This window comes from Apium graveolens, chromosome 1 (genome assembly GCF_009905375.1).
Source record: "Apium graveolens cultivar Ventura chromosome 1, ASM990537v1, whole genome shotgun sequence".
NCBI lineage: Eukaryota > Viridiplantae > Streptophyta > Magnoliopsida > Apiales > Apiaceae > Apium > Apium graveolens.
In genome coordinates, this window is record NC_133647.1 from 24,962,640 (window position 1) to 24,986,499 (window position 23,860).

The 23,860-nt window shown below is 36.8% G+C and overlaps 1 protein-coding gene across 1 annotated transcript in view; it reads left to right on the plus strand.

The window, feature by feature from the left end:
* LOC141659699 (uncharacterized) overlaps window positions 1–22,628 on the plus strand; it is a 69,867-nt gene extending 47,239 nt beyond the window's left edge. Inside the window, exons 4-5 of the mRNA XM_074466641.1 lie at window positions 21,738–21,825; window positions 22,209–22,628. Coding sequence (XP_074322742.1) covers window positions 21,738–21,825; window positions 22,209–22,628 — 508 coding nt within the window. The remainder of the gene's footprint in view (window positions 1–21,737; window positions 21,826–22,208) is intronic.
* Window positions 22,629–23,860: the final 1,232 nt, after the last annotated feature.

Genomic DNA, 23,860 nt, shown 5'->3' on the forward strand with positions numbered 1-23,860 from the left:
GCTAATCAAAACAAATATATCAATAATCGAGTTGAACATTTTTATTTCAAGAAAAAGGTTCAAGAATTCTATTCAACCCCCCTTCTGTAATTCTTGCTACATTGTTAAGGGACTAACAATTGGTATCAGAGCAAGCTCTTAATCTAGAAAGAGTTTAAAGATCAAAACAATTCAGCAAGATGAACAAGAAAGATGTTGGAGTCAAGATTCCATTTCTTGATAAAGATAATTACCATCATTGGAAGGTAAAGATGCATCTTCATATGCTTTCTCAAGATGAGGCCTATGTGGACTGCATAGAAAGAGGCCCTCATGTTCCAATGAGAGCTGCAACAGAAAATGAGCCATATGTTCCAAAGCCAAGGCATGAATGGTTAGATCCTGACATTGAACAAGTTAGGAAAGATAAAAAGGCCATGAACATTCTGTTCAATGATGTTGATGCAAACATGTTTGATAACATCATCAACTGCAAGACTGTCAAGGAAGTTTAGGACACAATACGGATAATCTGTGATGGTACTGAGCAAGTAAGAGAAAATAAAATGCAGCTCCTGATTCAGCAATATGAGCACTTTCACAATGAAAAAAGTGAGTCACTCACTGACATTTTTAGTAGATTCCAAAAACTACTAAATGCTCTTAAGTTGCATGGAAGAGTCTATCAGACTAAAGACTCCAATCTGAAATTTCTCAGATCTCTTCCAAAGGAATGGAAACCAATGACAGTCTCATTGAGAAACTCACAAGATTATACGGAGTTTACTTTAGAGAGACTGTATGGCATTCTGAAAACCTATGAGCTTGAGATAGAGCAGGATGAAAGAATGGAGAGAGGAAAGAAAAAAAGAGGATCCATTGCAGTAGTTGCTGATCTGGAAAAGGAGAAAGAAGTGAAGATGGAAGTTGTGGAATCAACTTCAAAGGTCTGTGAAAGCAAGGGTAAGGGGCTAGCTGCAGAAAGTGAAGAATCATTGAGCCAAGATGACATGGAGGACATTGATGAGCACCTAGCATTCCTTTCAAGAAGATTTGCCAAGCTCAAGTTCAAAAAGAACTTTGGAGCAGCCAAGCCAAATAGAAACATGGTGGATAAGTCAAAATTCAAATGTTTCAAATGTGGCTTGGCAGGGCATTTTGCAAATGAGTGTAGAAAGTCAGATTCCAGTAAGAAATGATTTGAGTCTGTAGATTACAAGCAAAAATACTTTGATCTACTCAAACAAAAGGAAAGGGCTTTTATTACACAAGAGAATGACTGGGCAGCAGATGGTTTGGATGAAGATGAAGATGTCAGCTATGTCAATCTAGCCCTTATGGCCAAGTCTGATGAAACAAAGACAATTTCCTCAAGCAATCAGGTAATCACTACAAACCTTGCACATTTATCTAAAGCTGAGTGTAATGATGCAATAAATGACATGTCTACATAATTGTATTATTTGCGTGTTACACTTAAGTCTCTCACTAAAGAAAATGCTAAAATAAAAAAAAACAACTTGTTTTTAAGTGAGAGGAATAATGTGCTTGGGTCACAATTTGTTGAGTTTGAGAAACTGAAAATTGAGTGTAAGATTGCCAAGGAGGAATTAACAGAGTCCTTGAAAAAGGAAGAAATTTTGAAGAAGCAGCTCGAGCGTGAACAAGAGGTGATTAAAGCATGAAAAACATCTAGGGATGTTCATGCTCAAATCACCAAGGTTCAAGGAATTGAGTCTTTTTGTGATGAATCCTGGAAAAAGAATAAGGAGAAACTAGAACCTATTTTGGTAGATGGGTTGCCGACAGATGTAGACTCGACGGATGATGAGGACTATCCATCGGATAACAAAAAGTGTTATCCGTCGAATGATAAAAATCCTCATCCGTCGGCTGTAAGCAAACCCATTAGCAAAGCCAAATTAATCAAGCTAAATGAAAAGTATGGGTCTGTTTCCAAGAACTTTGTTTCAGGAGAGTCAAGTCAAGCTAAGAAAGGGAAAAAGGCTAATGTTGGTCACATGACTGTCAAACAGTTAAGTGACAGACTTGAGAAAATAGAGGTAAAAACAGAGACTAAAAGGAAAAACAATAGGAATGGTAAAGTAGGGATTAACAAACACAATAACTACACACCTGATAAATATGCTTCTAGAAAAATCTGTGTCAAGTGTGGTAGTGTAAATCATTTGTCTGTTAATTGCAAATCTGCCATGCCTACTCCCATGTCTGTTCAGCCTCAATTTCCTAACACGAATGCCATGCCTCCCATGCCTGTTAATGCTATGCCTACACAGAACATGAATGCACAGTTTGCTAATATGCCATTTATACCTAATCCATATTATGCTGCATACAATATGCCTCAAATGCCATTTAGCATGCCTTACTGGAATAACATGTTTGCACCAAGCATGCCATTTCCTGTTAGCCATAACATGCATGATAATTCTGTTGCATTTAGTGGTTTCAAAGGTACAACCCAATTGACTAAGGAAGAATCTAAAATTCCTAAGTCAAATGAGAGGCCTAAGAAACAGAAGAAGAAAGCTAACAAGGCAGGACCCAAGGAAACTTGGGTACCAAAATCAACTTGATTTGATTTTGATGTGTGCAGGGAAACAGGAAGAATCTTTTGTACTTGGATAGTGGCTGTTCAAGACACATGACTGGTGATTCTACCCTGCTCATAGAGTTTAAAGAGAGAGATGGCCCAAGTATCACTTTTGGAGATGACAACAAAGGTTATACTGTGGGATATGGCTTGATTTCAAAGGAAAATGTCATCATTGAAGAGGTTGCCTTAGTGGATGGTCTCAAACACAATCTGTTGAGTATCATCCAGCTTTGTGACAAAGGCAACTCAGTAACCTTCAACAAAAAAGCCTGTGTTGTGACTAACAATCAAAATAACAAAGTGGTTCTCACTGGTGTGAGAAGAGGAAATGTGTATCTAGCTGACTTCAACTCAACTAAAGCAGAATCTGTAACTTGTCTTCTCAGTAAAGCAAGTCAAGATGAAAGTTGGCTATGGCACAAGAAGCTATCCCATTTAAACTTCAAGACCATGAATGAGCTGGTAAAAAAAGAGCTAGTTAGAGGCATTTCTCTAGTGAAGTTTACAAAGGATGGACTGTGTGATGCCTGCCAAAAAGGGAAGCAGATCAAAGCATCATTCAGGAAGAAACTTGATTCAGCAATTGAAGAGCCTCTGCAACTCCTTCACATGGATCTGTTTGGACTAGTCAATGTATTATCTATTTAAAAGAAAAGATTTTGCCTAGTAATTGTAGATGATTTCTCAAAGTTCTCTTGGACATATTTCCTAAATTCTAAAGATGAGGCTAGTGAAATCATCATCAATCACATAAGGCAAGTTAACAATCATCCTGATTTCAAAGTTAGAAGAATCAGGAGTGACAATGGAACTGAGTTCAAGAACTATGTCATGAGAGCATTTTGTGAGGAAAATGGGATCTTGCATGAGTTTTCAGCAGCAAGGACTCCACAACAGAATGGAGTAGTGGAAAGAAAGAATAGATCTCTTATTGAAGCTGCAAGGACAATGCTTGAAGAATCAAAATTACCAACATATTTCTGGGCTGAAGCTGTAAACACTGCATGCTACACTCAGAACATCTCTCTGATTAATCAAGCAAGATGCATGACACCTTATCAATTGTTCAAGAACAAGAAGCCAACTCTAAACTTTCTTCATGTCTTTGGCTGTAAATGCTATATTCTGAGAAATTAAACTGATCAAAATGGGAAGTTTGATGCTAAAGCAGATGAAGGAATTTTTGTTGGATATGTTGTTGGTAAAGCATATAGAGTCTACAATCTAAGAACCAACATTGTTGTTGAATCTATACATGTTGTGTTTGATGATAAAAAGATTGAAGGACTAAAAGATGGAGATTACCATGAGAGCCTCAAATTCGACAATGTTGAGATGGTCAGTGATGAAAGTGATGATGAAAGTGATCAAGAAACAGTGTCTAAGGATAATGCAGACAAATCTACCAACAATGAAGCACATAACTCAACATCCGTCGAGTTACATAATGCTTCATCCGTCGGAAGGCAATCTGTGTTATCCGTCGGAAGACAACCTGCCTCATCCGTCGGTACTCAAAATTCACCATTCGTCGGGTTATCTAAAGGAGCAGGAAATCAAGGAAGGTCACCTATAGAAAGTACCCCTTTCTCAAATCAAAGATCCACAAACTCAGGGGGAGTTTCTAGCAATCCAAACACAATCACACATCAAGACAACATTGAGGTCTCTTCATCTAGAGCTAATCTACCTCAACCAAGGAAATGGACAAAAGATCACCCCTTTGAACTAATTATTGGTGATGTTTCTTCTAGAGTTCAAACCAGGAGAGTAACTCAAGAAGAATGTCTATACAACAGCTTTCTGTCAAAGGAAGAACCAAAGAAGGTAGAAGAAGCTTTGTTAGATCCTGATTGGATTTTAGTTATGCAGGAGGAGCTAAACCAATTTGAAAGGAATAAAGTATGGAAGCTGGTACCCAAGCCTAAAGGAAAGAATCCAATAGACACCAAATGGGTATTCAGAAACAAGATGGATGAAAATGGCATAGTAGTAAGGAACAAAGCCAGATTGGTTGTTAAAGGCTATTGCCATCAAGAAGGAATATATTTTGATAAAACATTTGCTCCTGTTGCAAGACTTGAAGCCATCAAAATCTTCTTAGCCTATGCAGCCCATGCCAATTTCAAGGTCTATCAAATGGATGTCAAAAGTGCCTTTCTGAATGGAGATTTAGAGGAAGAAGTGTATGTTAGTCAACCTCCTGGCTTTGAAGATCCAAATTTTCCAAAGTATGTCTATTATCTACTGAAAGCACTTTATGGACTGAAGCAAGCACCTAGATCCTGGTATGACACTTTATCAAAGTTCCTTTTGGAAAATCACTTCACAAGAGGTACTGTAGATAAAACTTTATTTTTCAGAAATGTTAATGGCTCTAGCATACTTGTTCAAATTTATGTAGATGATATTATCTTTGGATCTACAGATGAGAAACTTTGTAAAAAGTTTGCCAAACTGATGCAAAGTAAGTATGAAATGAGTATGATGGGATAACTAACTTACTTTCTTGGTTTACAAGTTAAGCAAGTTAGTGATGGAATATTCATTAGTCAAACTAAATATATTTTTGATCTTTTAAAGAAGTTTGATCTAATGGATTGCACATCTGCAAAAACTCCCATGGCCACTGCAACTAAGCTTGAACTAAACACTACTGAAAGGTCTGTGGATATTTCAAGCTATAGAGGCATGGTTGGCTCACTTCTGTACTTAACAGCTAGTATGCCAGATATAATGTTTGCTACATATTTATGTGCTAGATTTCAGGCTGATCCTAGAGAGTCTCACTTAATAGCTATTAAGAGAATTTTCAGATATCTCAAGGGAACACCAAAACTTGGCATTTGGTATCCTAGAGATTCTGGTTTTGATCTAACTGGTTATTCAGATGTAGACTATGCAGGTTGCAGAATTGACAGAAAAAGCACAACAGGAACTTGTCAATTTCTAGGAAACAAGCTTGTGTCCTGGTTCAGTAAAAAGCAAAATTCACTTTCTACTTCTACAGCTGAAGCTAAATATATTGCTGCTGGCAGTTGCTGTGCACAGATTTTATGGATGAAAAATCAATTGCTAGACTATGGTCTGCAATTGAGAGGATTCCTATTTTCTGTGATAACACAAGTGCAATTGCCATCACTGAAAATCCAGTGCAACATTCAAGGACAAAGCACATAGACATCAAGTACCATTTCATAAGGGAACATGTAATGAATGGTACTGTAGAGTTACATTTTGTTCCAAGTGAGAAGCAACTTTCAGACATATTTACCAAGCCACTGGATGAATCCACCTTTTCTAGGTTGGTAAGTGAGTTAGGTATACTTAATTACTCTTGAATCTATCTGAGTTATTTTGCAAGTTGAAAAGTAGCCAGAAATTTAACTGATTTTTAGTCATGAATGAAATTTTGACCAAGTCAAAATTTACATCTCGACGGATGACCATTATCCATCGAGTTCTGTCATCCATCGATATACAATGTGCAAATAAAAATCAATTATTTTTCTGGAATCTTTTAAAACTCGACGGATAACAGTTTATCATCATCCGTCGAAGTGTCTAAATCTTAACCGTTAATTCCCTGAACATTATCCATCGAGTATACTTACAGTTTGTAAGCATTACACGACGGATAATGAGTGGAATTTTTACAGTTTATTCTTAAAACGACTAATTTAGGCAATTTCTATTGGGTAATTTACTTCTCTTTAATATTTTTATCCGTTGTTTTTGAGCAAAGTATAAAAGCTTATTTCATTCTAATCATTTTCTTTTATCACTCTCAAATTCAACTGTGTTTATTTCATTCTCTCTCAAGCAAAAATCCTCTTTCTCTTCAAGCTTTCCTTCTCTAACAATGGCACCTGTAGTAAAGATTATGTCTCAGACTGGGTTCATTTATGAGAAGAACAACTTCACTGCTTTGGTCAACAAGGGCATTCAGCAATCAGAAGACTATCACAAGATGATGGACTTCGTGAAGAACTGCAAGTTAAGTTTTGCCATGCTTGAATCACCCACAATCTTTTGTGAAGTTGTAGAAGAGATGTGGACCTCTGCAATTTACAACTCTACTGACAAAATCATCACTCTGACCATCAAAGGTAATGAATTCTGTATCAATAGTGATGTGATAAAAGCAAGTTTCAAGATTCCTGATGATAATGTAACTTCACCACACACTGACACTGATTTGATCAATATGCTTAATTCCATGCATTATGCACTTCCTACTAATAAGTTAAGTGATATTAGGAGATTAGGTCTTAGGAAGGAATGGAGTTTTATGTGTGATGTTGTAACTAAAGTTTTCTCTGGAAAAATCAGTAATTTTGATTCTGTGAACATTTCCATGTTTAACATGCTATACATGCTAGTTACAGACAAATTTTACAATTTCAGTGACCTTGTCATATATGAGTTAGGTTTTAAACTAGGTGAGTTAGCCAAAAGGGGAAAGAACATATATTATGCTAGATATTTTATGCTATTGGCTAACCATCTTTGTCAAGAAATTGCACTTGAGAACCCAAACAACAAATTAGCTTGTTGGGTTCAAGAGAGAAGAATCATTGCATATTTGAACAGAGCCAACCACCATAGGGATGTGCCAATGTTCTATTTCCCTGTAATGTTGACACCTCAGGTAAGTGAGGTAAGTTCATCCATACCCTCAACTATTCCAATCTCCTCTATTTCTTTGACTTCAGGCATAGCTATGGCAACTTTGACAATGACCAAACAGTTGCGTACCAAAGCTGCCAAATTAACTGTAATTTCCAAATCCAAATCAAAGAAAACCCCCTCTGGTATCTCTCAAAAGGTACCAGTTGAAATATCTACCAAAGCCAAGGAGGGGAGTGTGAAGGAGGGTCAGATAGGTTAGGGAAGGGGTGAACATCAAAGAAACCCCAAGGATAATGTTGGAGAGTTGAGTGAATCCCAGCCTAGCCACACTGCAGTTTCCCAACAAACTGCAGTGCTTAAAAAGGACAAAAGCTCACTTCTAGCTGCATCCTCCCAAAAGGATGTGGCTATTGAACAAAGCTCTCATCCAAGAGCACAGGCCAAAAGGATTAGGGACACAAGCTCACCCCAAACTTACACTAGAAAGAAAAAATCCAAAACAACTGGGGGTGCACAGGGTATAAACACACAGTGCAAACTGGTGCTAAAGACACAGTCCCTGCACCTTCTCAAATTCAGATTGATGTGGCTCCAATAAATGTGGAGTCACAGCCAAAATCTCTTATAATAGAAGCCACTGAAACACCATACTCACCAACTAACTCACTGGAAGTGGATATGATAAACACTTCAATTCCTGATTCCCCTTCTTTAACTCTGTTGGGGAAGCCAAAATCTAGTGCAAGTGAGCATCATCTTTTAGATGATTTGTTGGCTCACTTGCCAATTCTTTCAGATACTATTGTGACATCTGTGCCTCAAATAACTTCAATCAACACAGAGTCAACAATAGTTTCTCTTCCCACCTCATTCATTTCTACTCTCTCGATGGATATTGCTCATCCGTCGAGTAGTGATTGTATCCCGACGGATAAGCTTAACAGCAGTTATCCGTCGGATAGCTTTACCACTCACCCGACGGATATCACTCATCCGTCGAGTGTCTCTGCACAACTTCAAACTTCAATTATTTCTAGTGCAGAAGATTTAGTAGTAATACAATCACTCTTAGGACTGAGAGAGGAGAGTGGTTTGAGTGAGAGGCTGGGTTGCTCCCAGGCAAAAGGAGAGGAAAAGAGTGAATCTCAGCAATCCATTTCTTCAGGATTGGCAAAAGTGAGTGAGAGGAGTCCCACCTTAGTAGGTGAAGGTGAGGGTGTGAGGGTGGGGAGCCAGGGTGAGACCCTGATGCAACAAAAGAGAGAATATGAGAGAAAGGCAGGTACAGGAGAAATAAGGGTGGATCCAGCCATTGCTAGTGAGTCAATGATTCTGGATGATGCTGAAAAGGGAAGACAATTTCAGCAACATTACAAAGCTGAAATTGATAACATTTCCTTGGATGCTGACACTTTTACTCATCCTGTGTCAGCCTATCAATTGTTGGCTGCTTAGGGCCATGTGGAGGCAGAGCAGACTTTTTATTTGGTGCACACCACAGAATCTCTTCAAAGAGATAAAGCTGCTGTTAACAGGATGCCTTCTCAAGCTGCAGAGCCATCTGAAGAATTTGGAGTAAATTCTAATGATGATGACTCTGGTTCTTTGGATGGAAGCATGAACTTAGGGGGAGCTGAAGGCCCAAGTTTTGCTTTAAGTTTACCTGAATGGGCATGGGCAAAGGAATCTACACCAGGGCAATTTGAGGTGTCTTTGGTCAAACAAGTAATAGATATTCAACAAGCCCTTCAGGAAACTTCAGATGCTGGTACCAAGGCTGTTCTTCAAGCTCACCTAGACTCTCTACATCTAATGAAGATCCGGCACTTAAGACAGAATCTCAGTGTGGATGAATTGAAAAGAGATATAGCTGACTTGAAGACCTATAACTCTGAGAAGCTGGATTCAGTGATGCCATATGGTACCATGCAAGATCTACTACTAAGATTGAGGAGAGAATCAGACTCTGAAAAGAAGCTAGCCAAGCTGGAAAACAAAGTTCAAGTTATTGAAGATTCAGTAGCTATTCTTCTTCAAAATTAACAGACTCAGACAAATCTTCTCATGCAACTGGCTAAAGCACAAGGCCTAACTCCTCAACTTGATGATAACAAAAAGGGGGAGAGAGAATCAAGTAAGGGGGAGAAAGGACCAATAGAGGGGGAGAAACTTCAAGTACAAATCAGCAAAGTAATTGTACCTTCAATTACTATCTCCAAGCCACCAGTTGTAGATGGTATAGATCTAATTAAAGCAGCAGCGGCAAATTTGAAAGTTGCTGAAAAAGGAAAGTTGAGTTTGATCAACTTGGATAAGATTGATGAGGAGATACAGAAAAAGTTTGAACTAGTCAAGGAGCCAGTTAAGTCAGCCATCCATCACTCTCATGTCAAGCCAATCAGTGTGAATGAGATGAGCATGAACTATCTGGAGAAAGGACAATCTTCCTGTATCAAATCACAAAAGGCTGAAATAATTCTCAAACCAAGGGCAAATTATCCAAAGTCATCTTTGAAGAATCCCTTGAACACTGTGTATGAGACACCCAAGCCTGATGAAAAGAAGCTTCTGTCAAGATCCATTGTCTTCTATAAAGATCCAGCTGATTCAGCCTCAAAAAGGAGAATTGCTAAGATTTTCAGAAATGGAAAGAAAATTTTTGTGGTAGCTGGACATCCACAATTTGCTCAAGTAAAGAAAGAAGAGAAAGCAAGATTAAAGAAGAAAAAGAGACAAGCTGCTCTAGATGCAAAGAAATCTAAACAAAAGAAAGAGCAGATTGTCATCTTGGCCAAACTACAGGCTGTAAACTCTTCTCAACAAATTCCCTCTCAACCATCTGAAGCTGTTGAATCAAAGAAGAAGATTGAAGAACAGAAGAAATCCCCAAGAAAGATAGAATTGGCTAGAAGAACAAAAAGGAAACTGGATGTTGTTGACAAGGAATTGGAAGATCAATTTTCTAAGGAATCCACTCAAGCTAAAACTCAAGCATCAAAGCCCTCTGTGGTATTTGAAGATATAAGGTTGGTGGACCCCTACAGGAACATACATGGAGAGCCTATTGTGCCAAAGGATGAGCCAATATAGTGGGATAAATTACCAATTCCTGACTTCAACTTGCCAATCCTTACCAAGCCAAAAAGGACAAAATCAAGGGCAGTCAAGAAAGTGAAGCTGTCACCTCTCAAATCCAAGTTAGTAGTTAAAGCTCAACCCAAGGTCAACAGGGGAGACTACTTGTACTTGTGTGACATCAAAGAATTCACAGATCTAAACCTTTATCTGGAGGAACTGGATGAAGTAAGGGCAATTGATGCATACAGAAACCTACCTGAAAGGTTGGTGTTCAAGTACAAAGGAGGAAGGGAGATTCAGTGGCCTCTTCACAGGATACTTCAAGAAAGCCAAGCTGTGTTGATCAAAGTCTATTCATCCTTCAAGAAAAACTTTGGGTTCAATGTAACTGTAAGAAGACTAGTATTGAAGAAGATTGAAGAGCTGAGGAGTGTTAGAGCTAAAGATGCACTCCCAAAGACTATAATCATCCCATACACAGGGAGAAGAGTGCATCTAAGGCCCTACTGGCTGATGGAATTATGGATGACAAGGGTGTGAGAAGATTCTTCAGACTAGAAGACCAATTGAGTATCTCTAGCAATGAGACTCTCTTGGAGATGCAAGAAATGCTAGATCTCTCAGAATATGATGAAATAGAATTCCACAGGCAGCTCCAGAATCAAATTGAAGAAAACAACAGAAAGCTTGGAAGAAGATCCAGACCTTCAAGAAACTAGAAAAACCTGCTCAGGCCAGAGGAGCATCTTGAACTGACTGTGAGCCAAACCTTGTACATTTTGTTTAATTGAAGCACTTTCAGTTTTATCTACTTATCTTTAAAGATATATGTTTAGGATGTTTTGTTATCATCAAGTATATCTTAATTTATGGCTACAATTCCAGTAGACATAAATTGGGGGAGATTATTGTGAATATGTTGTGTACTTGATGATCACTTAAACAAAACATCTAAGTAGATTTTACTTAGTGAAATAATGTAGCACTCGACGGATAAGAATTATAGTCCCGACGGATAACTCATTATAGTCACAACGGATGATTAACTTATTATCCATAGAGTGAGTAGCTTATGTAATAATAAGTTTTTTAGCACAGTGATGTATGCACCTTTGTATAGAATCTGTAGTAGCATATAAGTCATATTGACTTTAAATAGATATGCAGAATAGGTTGATTAATTGTACATAAGTAATGTCTTGTAATTCTGTATAAGTGAAATGAAGTCAAGTACCAAAATAGCTACCGACGGATGATTAACAAAGCCTTCGATGGATGATCAAATGACTATCAACGGATGTTTAACATAGCAGTCGACGGATGATCAATTAAGTCATCGACGGATGATCTGAAAGTCGACGGATGATCATATCAAGAATTCAAACATCAGTTGAACAGTGAAAGCTGACACACAGCCATCGAGTTGGATACAAACACATTGTGGAAGACCTTTAACTGGGTAATAGAGGACTAAAAGCAGCAAAGATTAAGACTGTTAGATTTTATATTTGTTCAGTCTTTTTGACTTTGTAATCTTGGCATTATATAAACCAAGAATGTAGCAAATAGAAAAAGAACTGAGATAACTGAGAGAAACTCAAAAACAGAGAAATCTTTGTAAGCTTAATCTTTAGCATTTCCTGTATTCTCAGCAGTTCTATTTTGTAAGCAGCTGTGAGCATTTCTGCATACAGAGTCCTCTCGATATATTATATATATCTCTGGTGGAATTGTTTAAATCCACCAGAAAGTTTTTAAAGACTCTTTTTTTTAATTACTTGTGTTTTGACTCATTGAAGTTTATATTCCGCATTGTGCTAATCAAAACAAATATATCAATAATCGAGTTGAACATTTTTATTTCAAGAAAAAGGTTCAAGAATTTCATTCAACCCCCCTTCTGTAATTCTTGCTACATTGTTAAGGGACTAACAAGTTACCACCCTACTTTTGGGCTGAAGCTGTGCAGACTGCTTATTTTACTCAGAATGCAACACTTATCAACAAGCATGGAAAGACACCATATGAGATGGTGAAGAAAAAGAAGCCAAATCTGAAGTACTTTCATGTATTTGGATGCAAGTGTTATGTTCTTAAGACTCATCCTGAACAGCTATCCAAATTTCATCTAAAAACTGATGCAGTAATTTTTGTTGGATAACCACTTTCCACCAAAGCCTTCAGAATCTACAATTTAAGAACAAGGATTGTCATGGAATTTATCAATGTCTCTTTTGATGATAAGAAGATTACTGGACTTGAAGATTTCAATGATCATGATCAGCTGAGATTTGAGAATGAAGTTTTAAATTCTGATTCTGTAAATTTTGATAGTCTAAATCCTGATACTGCAAACTCTGATGGGTTAAACTCTGATGTTATTGAAACTGTGGTGACTACGCCAAAGGAAAATACACCTGTGCAAGGGGAGCATATTGAAGATCCAACCACATCTCAAGAAGCATCAAAACCTAGAACATGCTCTTCAAGGTTTGATTCATCAAGTTCTGATGGGCCAAGTTCTGATAATTCTGGAAACTCAAATTCTGAAGGATCCAACTCGGAGAGCATAATTTCAGGGGGACCATCAGAAGATGTTGATGGAGACAGCATGGATTATGGGGGAGCATCCAGTTCTAGAGATCAACTTCCATCTGCAAGGAAGTGGACTAAATCACACACACCTGATCTGATTATTGGAGATCCTGAAGCAGGTGTTACAACTAGAACATCAACATTAAATGAATGTCTCTATCATTCTTTTCTTTCTCAGACTAAACCAAAGAAAGTGGAAAAAGCACTTCAAGATGCTGATTGGGTGTAAGCAATGCAGGAAGAGTTAAATAAATTTGAAAGAAATAAAGTCTGGACCCTAGTGCCAAGACCACAGAACAGATCAGTTGTTGGTACAAAGTGGGTGTTCAGAAATAAAACTGATAGTGATGGCATAATTACAAGGAATAAAGCAAGGTTGGTTACAAAAGGATATTCTCAACATGAGGGAATAGATTAAGATGAAACATTTGCACCAGTTGCTAGATTGGAAGCCATAAGGATATTTTTGGCTTATGCTGCTCATAAAAAGTTTACAGTCTTTCAAATGGATGTAAAAAGTGCTTTTCTTAATGGAGAATTGGAAGAAGAAGTATATGTTGAACAACCTTGAGGTTTTGTAGATTCAAAATTTCCTAATCATGTCTACAGACTTGATAAAGCATTTTATGGTCTTAAGAAAGCTCCAAGAGCATTGTATGAGACATTAGCTCAGTTTCTTCTGGAAAGTGGATTTAACAGAGGGACAATTGAAAAAACTTTATTCTATCTCAACCATGGAAAGGACTTACTTTTGGTGCAGATATATGTTGATGATATCATTTTTGGTTCTACAAATGACAGACTTTGTAAAAGGTTTGCCAAGCTAATGCAGTCAAGATATCAAATGAGTATGATGGGAGAACTTAGCTATTTTCTGGGCCTTCAAGTCAAGCAGAATGAAGAAGGAACTTTTATTTGTCAATCTAAGTACACCAGAAATTTGTTGAAGAAATTTGGAATGCAAGACTGTTCTAGTGCATCTACTCCTATGGCCACTACAACAAAATTGGATAAGGATACTGGTACATCAGTAGATATTACTGATTACAGAGGTATGATTGGCTCATTACTCTATCTAACTGGAAGTAGACCTGATATCATGTATGCTACCTGTCTTTGTGCAAGATTTCAAGCAGATCCAAGAGAACCTCACTTAACAGCTGTGAAAAGAATTTTCAAGTACCTTAAGGGTACAACTGATCTAGGATTGTGGTATCCTAGGGAATCAGACTTTAAGCTAATAGGTTACTCAGATGCAGATTTTGCAGGGTGCAAAATTGACAGGAAAAGCACAAGTGGAAGCTGCCAATTTCTTGGAGGCAGATTGGTTTCTTGGTTTAGCAAGAAACAAAAGTCAATTTCCACATCAGCTGCAGAGGTAAAGTACATTGCTGCAGGAAGCTGTTGTGCATAGATTCTTTGGACGAAGAATCAGTTACTGGATTATGGGTTAGAATTTTCTAAAATCCCTATTTACTGTGATAATCAAAGTGTTATTGCTATGACGGGTAATCCAGTTCAACACTCAATGACAAAGCACATCAGCATTAGGTACCACTTCATAAGGGAACATGTGATGAAAGGTACAGTGGAATTGCATTTTGTTCCAACAGATCAACAACTAGCGGATATCTTCACAAAACCACTATGTGAAGCTACTTTTACAAGATTGGTAAATGAACTTGGAATGGTTTCAGGTTCATTCTCTAAATCTGTTTAGTTTATGTTCTGCTACATCAGACTTTATGATCAGTATTTACAGATATTACTGTCTTTATGTAATCTGTGCTTCAATTGAAATTTACTTAAGTGATGATTGTTGTCTGATGTGAATTTCTAAACTCTGATAATGATATGAATATTTCTGTGACTATTCAATCCAATGAAGATAAATGTGCTAGATGCTGACCTAGTAGTCTCTAATATACTACTGATCCCATATTTGAAGTAATTGTTTATATGGAAATCTTTTAACACGAGCAAATTCTGAAATTGAGCTTGATTAGGTTCACTTTGTGTATCTTATTACTAAGTCACAAAATAGAATAGTGCTTCTTATCTATTAAGTTCTGATGTTGGTAAATCTGATGGATGTACTAAGTGCTGATAAGCCTCACTTATCAAAAGAAAAAGTAAAGAAAAAAAATAAATATCAGGTACTCCTTTGAGATCTAGAGAAAAATGTATGTGGAAGGGAAGACCCAAGTGTATTGCTGGTATTAAGTAATATGCATTAGAAAAGCATAATAAAATTTTCTTGGTGACTTTTCACATTCTCTGATTACTGGAGAAATACTCTGATAATAGCATAAATTCTGATAAACAGTCGTGACTCACTTACACTGAGAATCCACTGTAAAAAGGAATTTCAAAAGAAGCATAAAATGAGCACAAAACAGTTGAGGTGGACTCATGCATGAACTCATTCTATAGTAGACTTCAGACTAATGACAGATTTTAAGCAAAATTCTTAGTTATGCCTTATTTCTAAGATATACTGAAGTGAATCAGACTTTACTCTTTGTATGATATTTAGCTTAAAGCACACAATTACACTCCATATGAATGATGAAAATTCTCGTGGTGATCAATGTTGTTTTAGATGAACAGTTTAAGTGTCAGTTGAATAAATTCTGAGGACAAGTTCTGATGGAAGTTCTGATGATTAAGTTCTGAGGAAACCATATCAGTATTTGTGTGAATAATTACAGAAATAAACATTCACTTTTTGAGTTAAGGAGCCATATTCTGATGACCTTTAAATTCTGATAATAATCAAGTTCTGATGCTTACGTGGCAATATTTATTTCCTTGATTTATTTTAGGTCAATACTTGAACGGTTATATTTTATCAGAATATTGCTTTAAGTGAGATAAAGAAAGTAATAATCATTTGTTTAGTGGGAACAGTTTTAAAAAAAACTGCATGTACATAGTAATCATTACTTATTTCCCGTGCCCATTAACTTTTGTTTTAACTGTTGCATGGCTGACAGGTGTAACGTCTGTTCCACTTCTCAATAACTGCTGTCAAGTGGAGTGTATAAGTAAAAGAGATAAAAGATTTTAAAATATTTTATTTACATTTCTAATCTATACTCTCTCTCTTTTTCTTATTCTCTCATATTCACTGACTGTTTTCTATATAGACATTTTATCAAACATCTTTCAGGCACTCTAACTTCTCACTTATTTTCGATGGCACCAAAGGATTTAATCGTTAATGGAGAAAAGTTCGTACCAAACAACTATTCTGCAATCCTTAACAAGGATGATGCACCATCAGATCTGCACTTTGTACAAGATTTCTTAGCTCACAGTGAGATTGGGTACGCTCTGACTCAACCTCAATTTATTTCTGGCAAACAAATGCCGACATTCTGGCAAACTGGGTTATACGATGATGGTGGTGCTGCTGGTTCTCCAAGCATAATTTTCACATCAGAAGATGTCGAGTACGTGGTTACTAAATTGACTGTTCGTAAAGCTCTTCTTTTACCTGAAGACTGTACATTCTCAATAGTGGAGGAGCCTATTTTACAGCAGCTTATGGCCAGTCTGGGCTATGAGCAAAGCTTGGGAAAGCTAGTCAACTGAAAAGATCATATATCAGAAAGGAATGGAGTTATTTCTTTGACTGCATCACCAAGGCATTCGCAAATAAATGCTCCAACTTTGATGTTATTCCCTGTCTGAGTCAACAAATCGGGTATGGTCTTATCAATCAAACTCATTTTGATTATGCAAGTGTTGTGCTAGGTTTTATAGGGGATAGGATCACAGAAGATAGGAATGTAGTATATTTTGCTAGATTGTGTCAGCTTATATATAGTTTCTGTTGTGCTGATGAACCCCAACTAGCCAGTGATTCAATTTCACCCTTTAAGCTTGCAAAAAGGGCCTTTAATGAACTGTTAAATACTGATAACAAGAAAAATATGTTGAGACCTTTACATATCCCTCAATCAGTAAAACAAGTATTGGTAAATGCTGATCCAGAAACCTATACACCTTTATATCCTGATGTCCAACCAATCAACAAACAACAGCCATCAGAATCCAACACTAATCAACCACAACAACCTCAGTCATCAGCACCTACTCCTGTGAAGCCTTCTTCTTCTAGAGCAAAGAGGACAAAGATTGTACCTCAGAAATAACAAAAGATAAGGAAGATGATTCTGAGAGATGGATCTGATGATGAGGCACATGTTTAACCATTAGAACCTGTTGCTGAAGCAGCTGAGGAAGTGTCTCCTTGGAAAACAAAGGAAACTGGGAGTTCTAGGCCCCTCAAAAGGCTTAGAAAGATACATTCTGATGACAAAGCTCCCAAAGTCTCTCCACCCTTGAAGAGATTGAAGAAACAAAGAGCTAACAGGGACATAGCTGAGTCTCAGATTTAGAGGATGTGGAAGCAGCAGCTAAGGAAGGGGTCAGGAATCTCTGATCCCAAAGGAGCCAATTATGATTGAATCCCTTCCATCTACACAACTAGAATGTGCTGAAGCCACTGAATCTACACCTCCACTGTCTCCAATTCAAGCTGAAGAAACTGCTCAAGAAAGAGTGTCTACACCTTCTATATCTCCACGTAATGATCCATTACATACAGATGCACCAGGTACAAGGGCTGAAATACATATTCACAACTTGAATGTACCTGAGGTTCTGTACTTGGAAGCTCCAACCATTCTTCAACATACTCCGCCACCAACACCAATTTTAGATGCTGATTTCAATGCAGATATTCCAATAATACCTCTTCTGAATCTAGATGATGAAGATCAGATATTAGGAGAGCATCAGAATTTGGATGTTGATCAGAACTTAGAGGATGATTTTGAAACCTCTATAGCCTCACACACTATCATTTTATCAAAGGAAGTTGATTCAGCAGGCTCTGTAAGTTCTGATGCTGCAAATGCTGACAATACTGGTAAAGCTGCTACAAATATATATGCTGATGCAGCTGGTCCTTCAGGACATACACCTCAACAAGTTCTAGGAAAAACTGATCTAATCAAGAACTTTGTTAGAGAGGATGCACCAGTACCTTGGAGTGAAACTCCAAGAGGAAAAGAATGGATCAAGGAGTGGAACAATGTTGCTTTTGTTCCTACTGCAAATATTCTTGCTGAGCACCTGGCTAAAGCTGATGAGATGCTAATGAATGATGACTTCAAAGCACAGCTCAGAGTTATTGCATTGAGATTAAGGAACCTTGAAGGTCAACACTCAATAACTCAAGCCAAGGTGAACAAAATTCAAGAAACACTGATTCAGCAAGACATGAATGTTAAACTGGATAAGAACAGGTTTTTCAAGCCTACCTTTAACAGAGTTGAGGCTATTGAGAAAGCTCAGGAGAAACAGCAAGCTCAGATTGCTGAAGTACCAAAGAATCAAGCTTCTCAACAAATTCAACTAAATCAAATCCAATCTTCAGTGGAACTACTTCTCTCTCTCCTACTACCTGATGATGCCAAAAAGGGGGAGAAGGTGGTTAAGTCCAAATGCTCTACTGATTTAGCACTGAAGAAAAAGGATGATGGAAATGATGACCAGGGAAACTCTGAAAAGGGTAGAGGTCATGGTCAAGGCAAAGGCTCTTCATCTAGGAAAAAAGGAACTTCTACACAGAGATCAAGCTCTGATGCAGGTAGAAGAATAAGTTCTGATAAACAAGTTCTGACTAAGCCTGATGTTTTGATACAGGGTGAAAGTCAAGAATCACAGAAGTTTATGCAGACACTGAAGCTTAAGGGGAAGGAAACAACAGTCTACTATCAAAACCCCAAGATACAGAAGCTGGATGAAGAAATTTCAAAAAGACTATTTCTCAAAGACAATCAGGAATGGACTTTGAAAGTCTGAAGAAAGAAGAAGCCAGACTTAAAGCAGAAAATGACAAATTCAAGTCTAAAGCTTCTATTACTGCAAAGAAACCTCCAAAGCCTAAGGGCATTGTGATTAAAGAGAAAACAAACTCTGAGGCAACCAAATTTGAATTCAAATCCAAATCACAAATAGAGGTAGATCCAAGGTTCAAGGGCAAAGCTAAAGTTGATGATTCTGTAAAAATCTATCTTCCAGCCATGGATGAACAAGTAAATTCTGATGAAGATACTAGTTTGATTTTGAAGAAGAAGAAGAATATTCAAACAACCTCTGACAGAGCTCATGTTGTTCAAGATCAGGACTTAGTAACTTCTGATACTCAAAGGAAGCAAGCAACCTCTGACAGAGCTCAAGTTGTCTTGATATCAGAAGATAAAGAAAAGGAAACCTCTGACATTGCTCATGTTAAACCTTCAAAAATTCTACTACCTGGGTTTACTAAAGCTCAACAGTCTACTGAACCTTTGAAGACTACATCAAGTGGTTTTGAAGCAAGAGTTATTCGAGGGAAGGAAGCTAGACACAAATCGGGATTGGGTAGTTCTGAAGCAAAGAGAGTAAATAATACTAACTCTGATCCAACCTCTTTGAGTGAACCAGGAGTGGGAACAACTCCTGAAAGATTGAATCAACTGGAGTATGTATAAATGGTCTACCACTCTGTACTAAAAGAAGATATCATGTTATATTTTATGACAGATATGAGGGTATTCCATATAAGAAAGGATGCTATTCGTTTGAAGTACTTTGAAGAATTGCAACATGTGTTATTTCTACTTCAAGTGAAGAACAGATCAACAGATGGTGCTGCCAAATACATAAGGTCTAATATTGAAAGAAAGAAGAAATTATACTCTGTAAAGTTTGACAGGCCAAACTATCCTAAGTACATAGCTCACAATGGTGATATAGTTGAGATGAAGCCTAATACCACCAAAATCACTACATTTCTTGGTATTAAGGGTCTTGAATTCAATCTAGAGTTTGATAAAGCCTATGTCATCAGACTGGATCAGGAGATAAGAAAGTGTAAAATCAATGATCTCAGATCTGGTATTTTTCAAACTGGTGAAGACACTGCAGAGCTTAAGGAAGCAAAAAGGAGGATGCAAAATGAACTTGAATATGCTGAGAGGAGTCTGTTGGAGAATTATCTCAGAACAACTCCTGACATTACTGAGATCACACACTGAAGCCAAGTCAAGAACTACAGCTGATAAATTTTGAAGGATATACAGGCTAAAGTTGATATCAGACTCTAAGGATGGTAAAAGCTTAAAGGACTGTGAGTTGTAGTTATCTAGTCAAATTCTTATATGCATTTGTACTTAATGTTTTTGACATCATTAAATATCTATTGAACTTGTATATTATGCTAATTTACAAGTTGGAGGAGATTGTTAGATATATTTGTGATGTCATGTCTAATAGTGATTTGTGTTTAGTTTTTAGATCTTGACTAACAGGACAAATCAGGACTTAACTGGAAATCAGTACTTATACTGAAGTCAGAACTTAAGATATCAGAACTTAAGTTATCGGAACTTAGGATATCAGAAGATATTTATCAGGAGATAATATCAGGATTTAAGAAGACATTCAGATAAGGAAGGCAGCTGATTGAAAGGAAAGAAGATCAAGGCTAAAACAAGAAGAGATATGCACGGAGAAGAATTCTATGAAGAATAGAAGACTTGGAGGAAAAGATAACGAATTGATATATTTTAGGATACATAATCATATTCGATATTAATTAGAGATTATCTTGTAACTGTGTGGTATATAAACACAGCATAGGGTTTACACTAAAAGTGTTATCTTAATCGAGAATATTATTCATTGTAACCCTAACAGCTCTCGTGATATTTGTTCATCACTGAGAGAGAACGGTTCCATTGTAATACAGTTTTATTAATAAGATTATTCTGTGTTACATACTTGTGTTCTTAATTTGATTTGATTGTACTAGACACTGTATTCAACCCCCTTCTACAGTGTGTGTGACCTAACAATTAATTATTTTCTGAATAATTACAAAACTATTTTATAAAGTCGAGAATCGTCCAACTTCAATCTTTTTACATTTTTACAACCCGAAACTCTTCAGAAAACTCCTTCCTAACCTAATCTGATAATTTCGGACATTTTCGGTGTTTTAACTTTTTCGATCCGGAGTACGGTTTGACGCGTACGCGTCCCAGCGCAAAATTTTCGACACGGTAATCAGTTCGATAGATCAATAAAACCCGTATTCTCCAGAGATGGGATATTATTACATTATTTTTGTATAACGTGTTTTATAAGAAGCTCGGTTGTGATAATTATCCAAAACAGGTAGCCAATCGGATCATTTTTGAAGTTACTTAGCGGCTAAGTAACTTATTTTTTCGATCCAATACGATCCAACGCGTATTAATATTCCATAAATATAAGTATCCTATTTCTTTTCATTTTATTCGTATAATCATAATCAATTAGTAAAAATATAGAATTACAGAGAAAAACCCGTAAAATCTTTGCGTTCTTGAGGATCAAACTTAAAAACGAAAGCATTACCAAACTCGGAATCGAGCGTGCCATATACCGAATCGAAGCTCTTGAAAAGTTCTATCAGACTCTACAATCAATTTTAGTGCAGAAATCAAGGTGTTGTTCCTATTTATTTATTTTATTTCGAACTAATTTATGATTAAATTGGGGCTTTTTAATTTTGAAGTTGTTTATGTATTTTGATGCTTAAATCTTGTAGATAATTTTGTCCTGGTCATTTTGGTATACTATATGATGAATTTGTAGTTCAATAACATATAGAAGAAAATGACGTTTGATTCTCGGATTAATAAATTAGGGTTTATGTGTTTGATTATTCTTAATAGGAAATTAGACGTTTTTGCTATAGGGGTTATTGTGTTAAATTGATTATACCATTGTGTAGATCGCTGAAAAATGAATCTATTAATATATATGTGGTTAACAGAGGGTTCTGGGAAGGTGTTCTCCATAAAACAACGAGAAATGGCAGCGTAAACTTCGGCATTTTTTCCGATTAATCGACGGAGTTTTGAACGATTTGAAATGAATTATTGTGTTTCTGGAAGTCTGGACACCATTCTCTGTGATTTTGGAGTCTTTCTGGGCAGTCTATCAGTTGGCCGGAAAAGCTCTAGTCGCCGTTAATGGCGACTGGCCGGCGGGACGACAGCAAACAGGGAAGACAGCGAAATTGCTGTTTAGCCCCCCTATTTTGCAGAAACTTCTATTTCAGTCCCTGGGCTTTTCAAAAATCCAAAAAATTAGATTCTGTTTTATTTAATTTCAAAAATGATATTATCTATTTCTATTATTTTCAGAAAATAGATTTTAATTATTCTAAATTCCCAAAATTTATTTTTTTAATTCTAAAAAGAATCAGAAACCAAGGTTCGCTGAATATGCAAGGTTGAATGCTCCAAGCAGCCAAATCCTTATGGAAATTGAAAAGGATAAGGACTTCAAATGGCCGAAGCCACTAAGGGGAGACCCCGAGAAAAGAGACCAGAGTCGGTACTACAGGTTTCACAAAGATGTTGGTCATGATACTGACGATTGTAGACAACTTAAGGATGAGATTGAGTATCTGATCCGAAGGGGAAAGTTTGGACGTTTCACCAAGGGTGAGGAGGCCGGAGGCCAAAAGAGAGATAATGATCGAAGAGATGACGATCAAAGGGGTAACGACAAAGATCGCAACCCACATCCCCGAGGTCCAGTAATCAATATGATCTCAGGAGGACCTACAGCAGTTGGTACTACAAGGAATCTTGAAAACCTAATGCAAGAGAAGTGATGAGCATAGTTGGAGAACCATCTAAGCGTTCTAAGTCGGAGATTATAATGACTCGTGTATTTTTGAATTATTTAAATATGTTATTATGGAAAGTATTAATTAAATAAAATATATGTCTTGGTTTTGGCAGCAGTGTGTTGATATATACTATTTGTTTGTGATTTACTGGTGTAAAGGATTGGAATGTGTAGTTAAACATTTAGTTATATTGTTCTGTTTTATTTTTAAAGGTGATTTTAGTACAGTTTTAAAATTCGTAAATATTTGGACTGTCTCTAAAATTGTTTTTATGATTTTGTAATTACAATAATTATTTTTAGAATTTTATAAAATTGAGAAATCAATATTTTATTAATTATTTATCTTTAAATGATTTTCTGATTGCTTTTAATTGTAAAATCCATATTTAATTCAAAAATTCTTCAAAAATTATGAAACTCATATTTATTGAAGTTTGGAATATTCTGAGAATTTTAAAATTATTTTGAAATTTTTTGGGATTAATTTCACCCGCGCATTGATTCGTTAAATTGTTAAGAGTGGGTATAAATTGCATTTCAAAAATTATTTTGATATTGCGAAATTTATGTTTTTATAAATTTCGAGATATTTATGACATTTTAAGATTATTTTCATAATTTTCAAAAATTGTTTCGCGTGCACCTTTGTCCGTTAGTTTCGAATTTCGGGATAAACCGGGTCCCAGAATCTTCGTAATTATCTAATAATATACGTGTTTGAATTACAGGAATTGTACTACTAATTGTACTGTTATGTGTACTGCATTGATTTGTACAGCAGAGATATAAAAAAAAGAAACAAGAAGAAGAAACATGGGGTAAAAATAGAAAACACGGGTGGGGGGCTGTCCTCATCCTCTCATCGGAATACATTTTCCTCTGCTCATATGTCATCTCTGTGTTTCTCCCTCACTTATTCCCTCTGTCTTCTCTTCCCTCCCCGTTTCTTCCTCCCCTTTCTTTGCTCCGATCGTCGCCTGATTCCGTTCCTTTTTCCGGGACGCTGCCGCCTAAAACTCCGGTTGGCCTGGTAGCTTCGGGTTTCTTATTGCCTGATCTTATATGTATGCAGATCATGTGTATATGGGTATATGGATTAAGTGGTTGTGTTTCCTGTACTTGCTGCTATGCTATACTTCTGTTTCCGGCGATTTTGTTTTCGCCGCTGCTCCTGTGCCGCGCATTTACACGCGTGCGCGCGTGTTGGGTGTC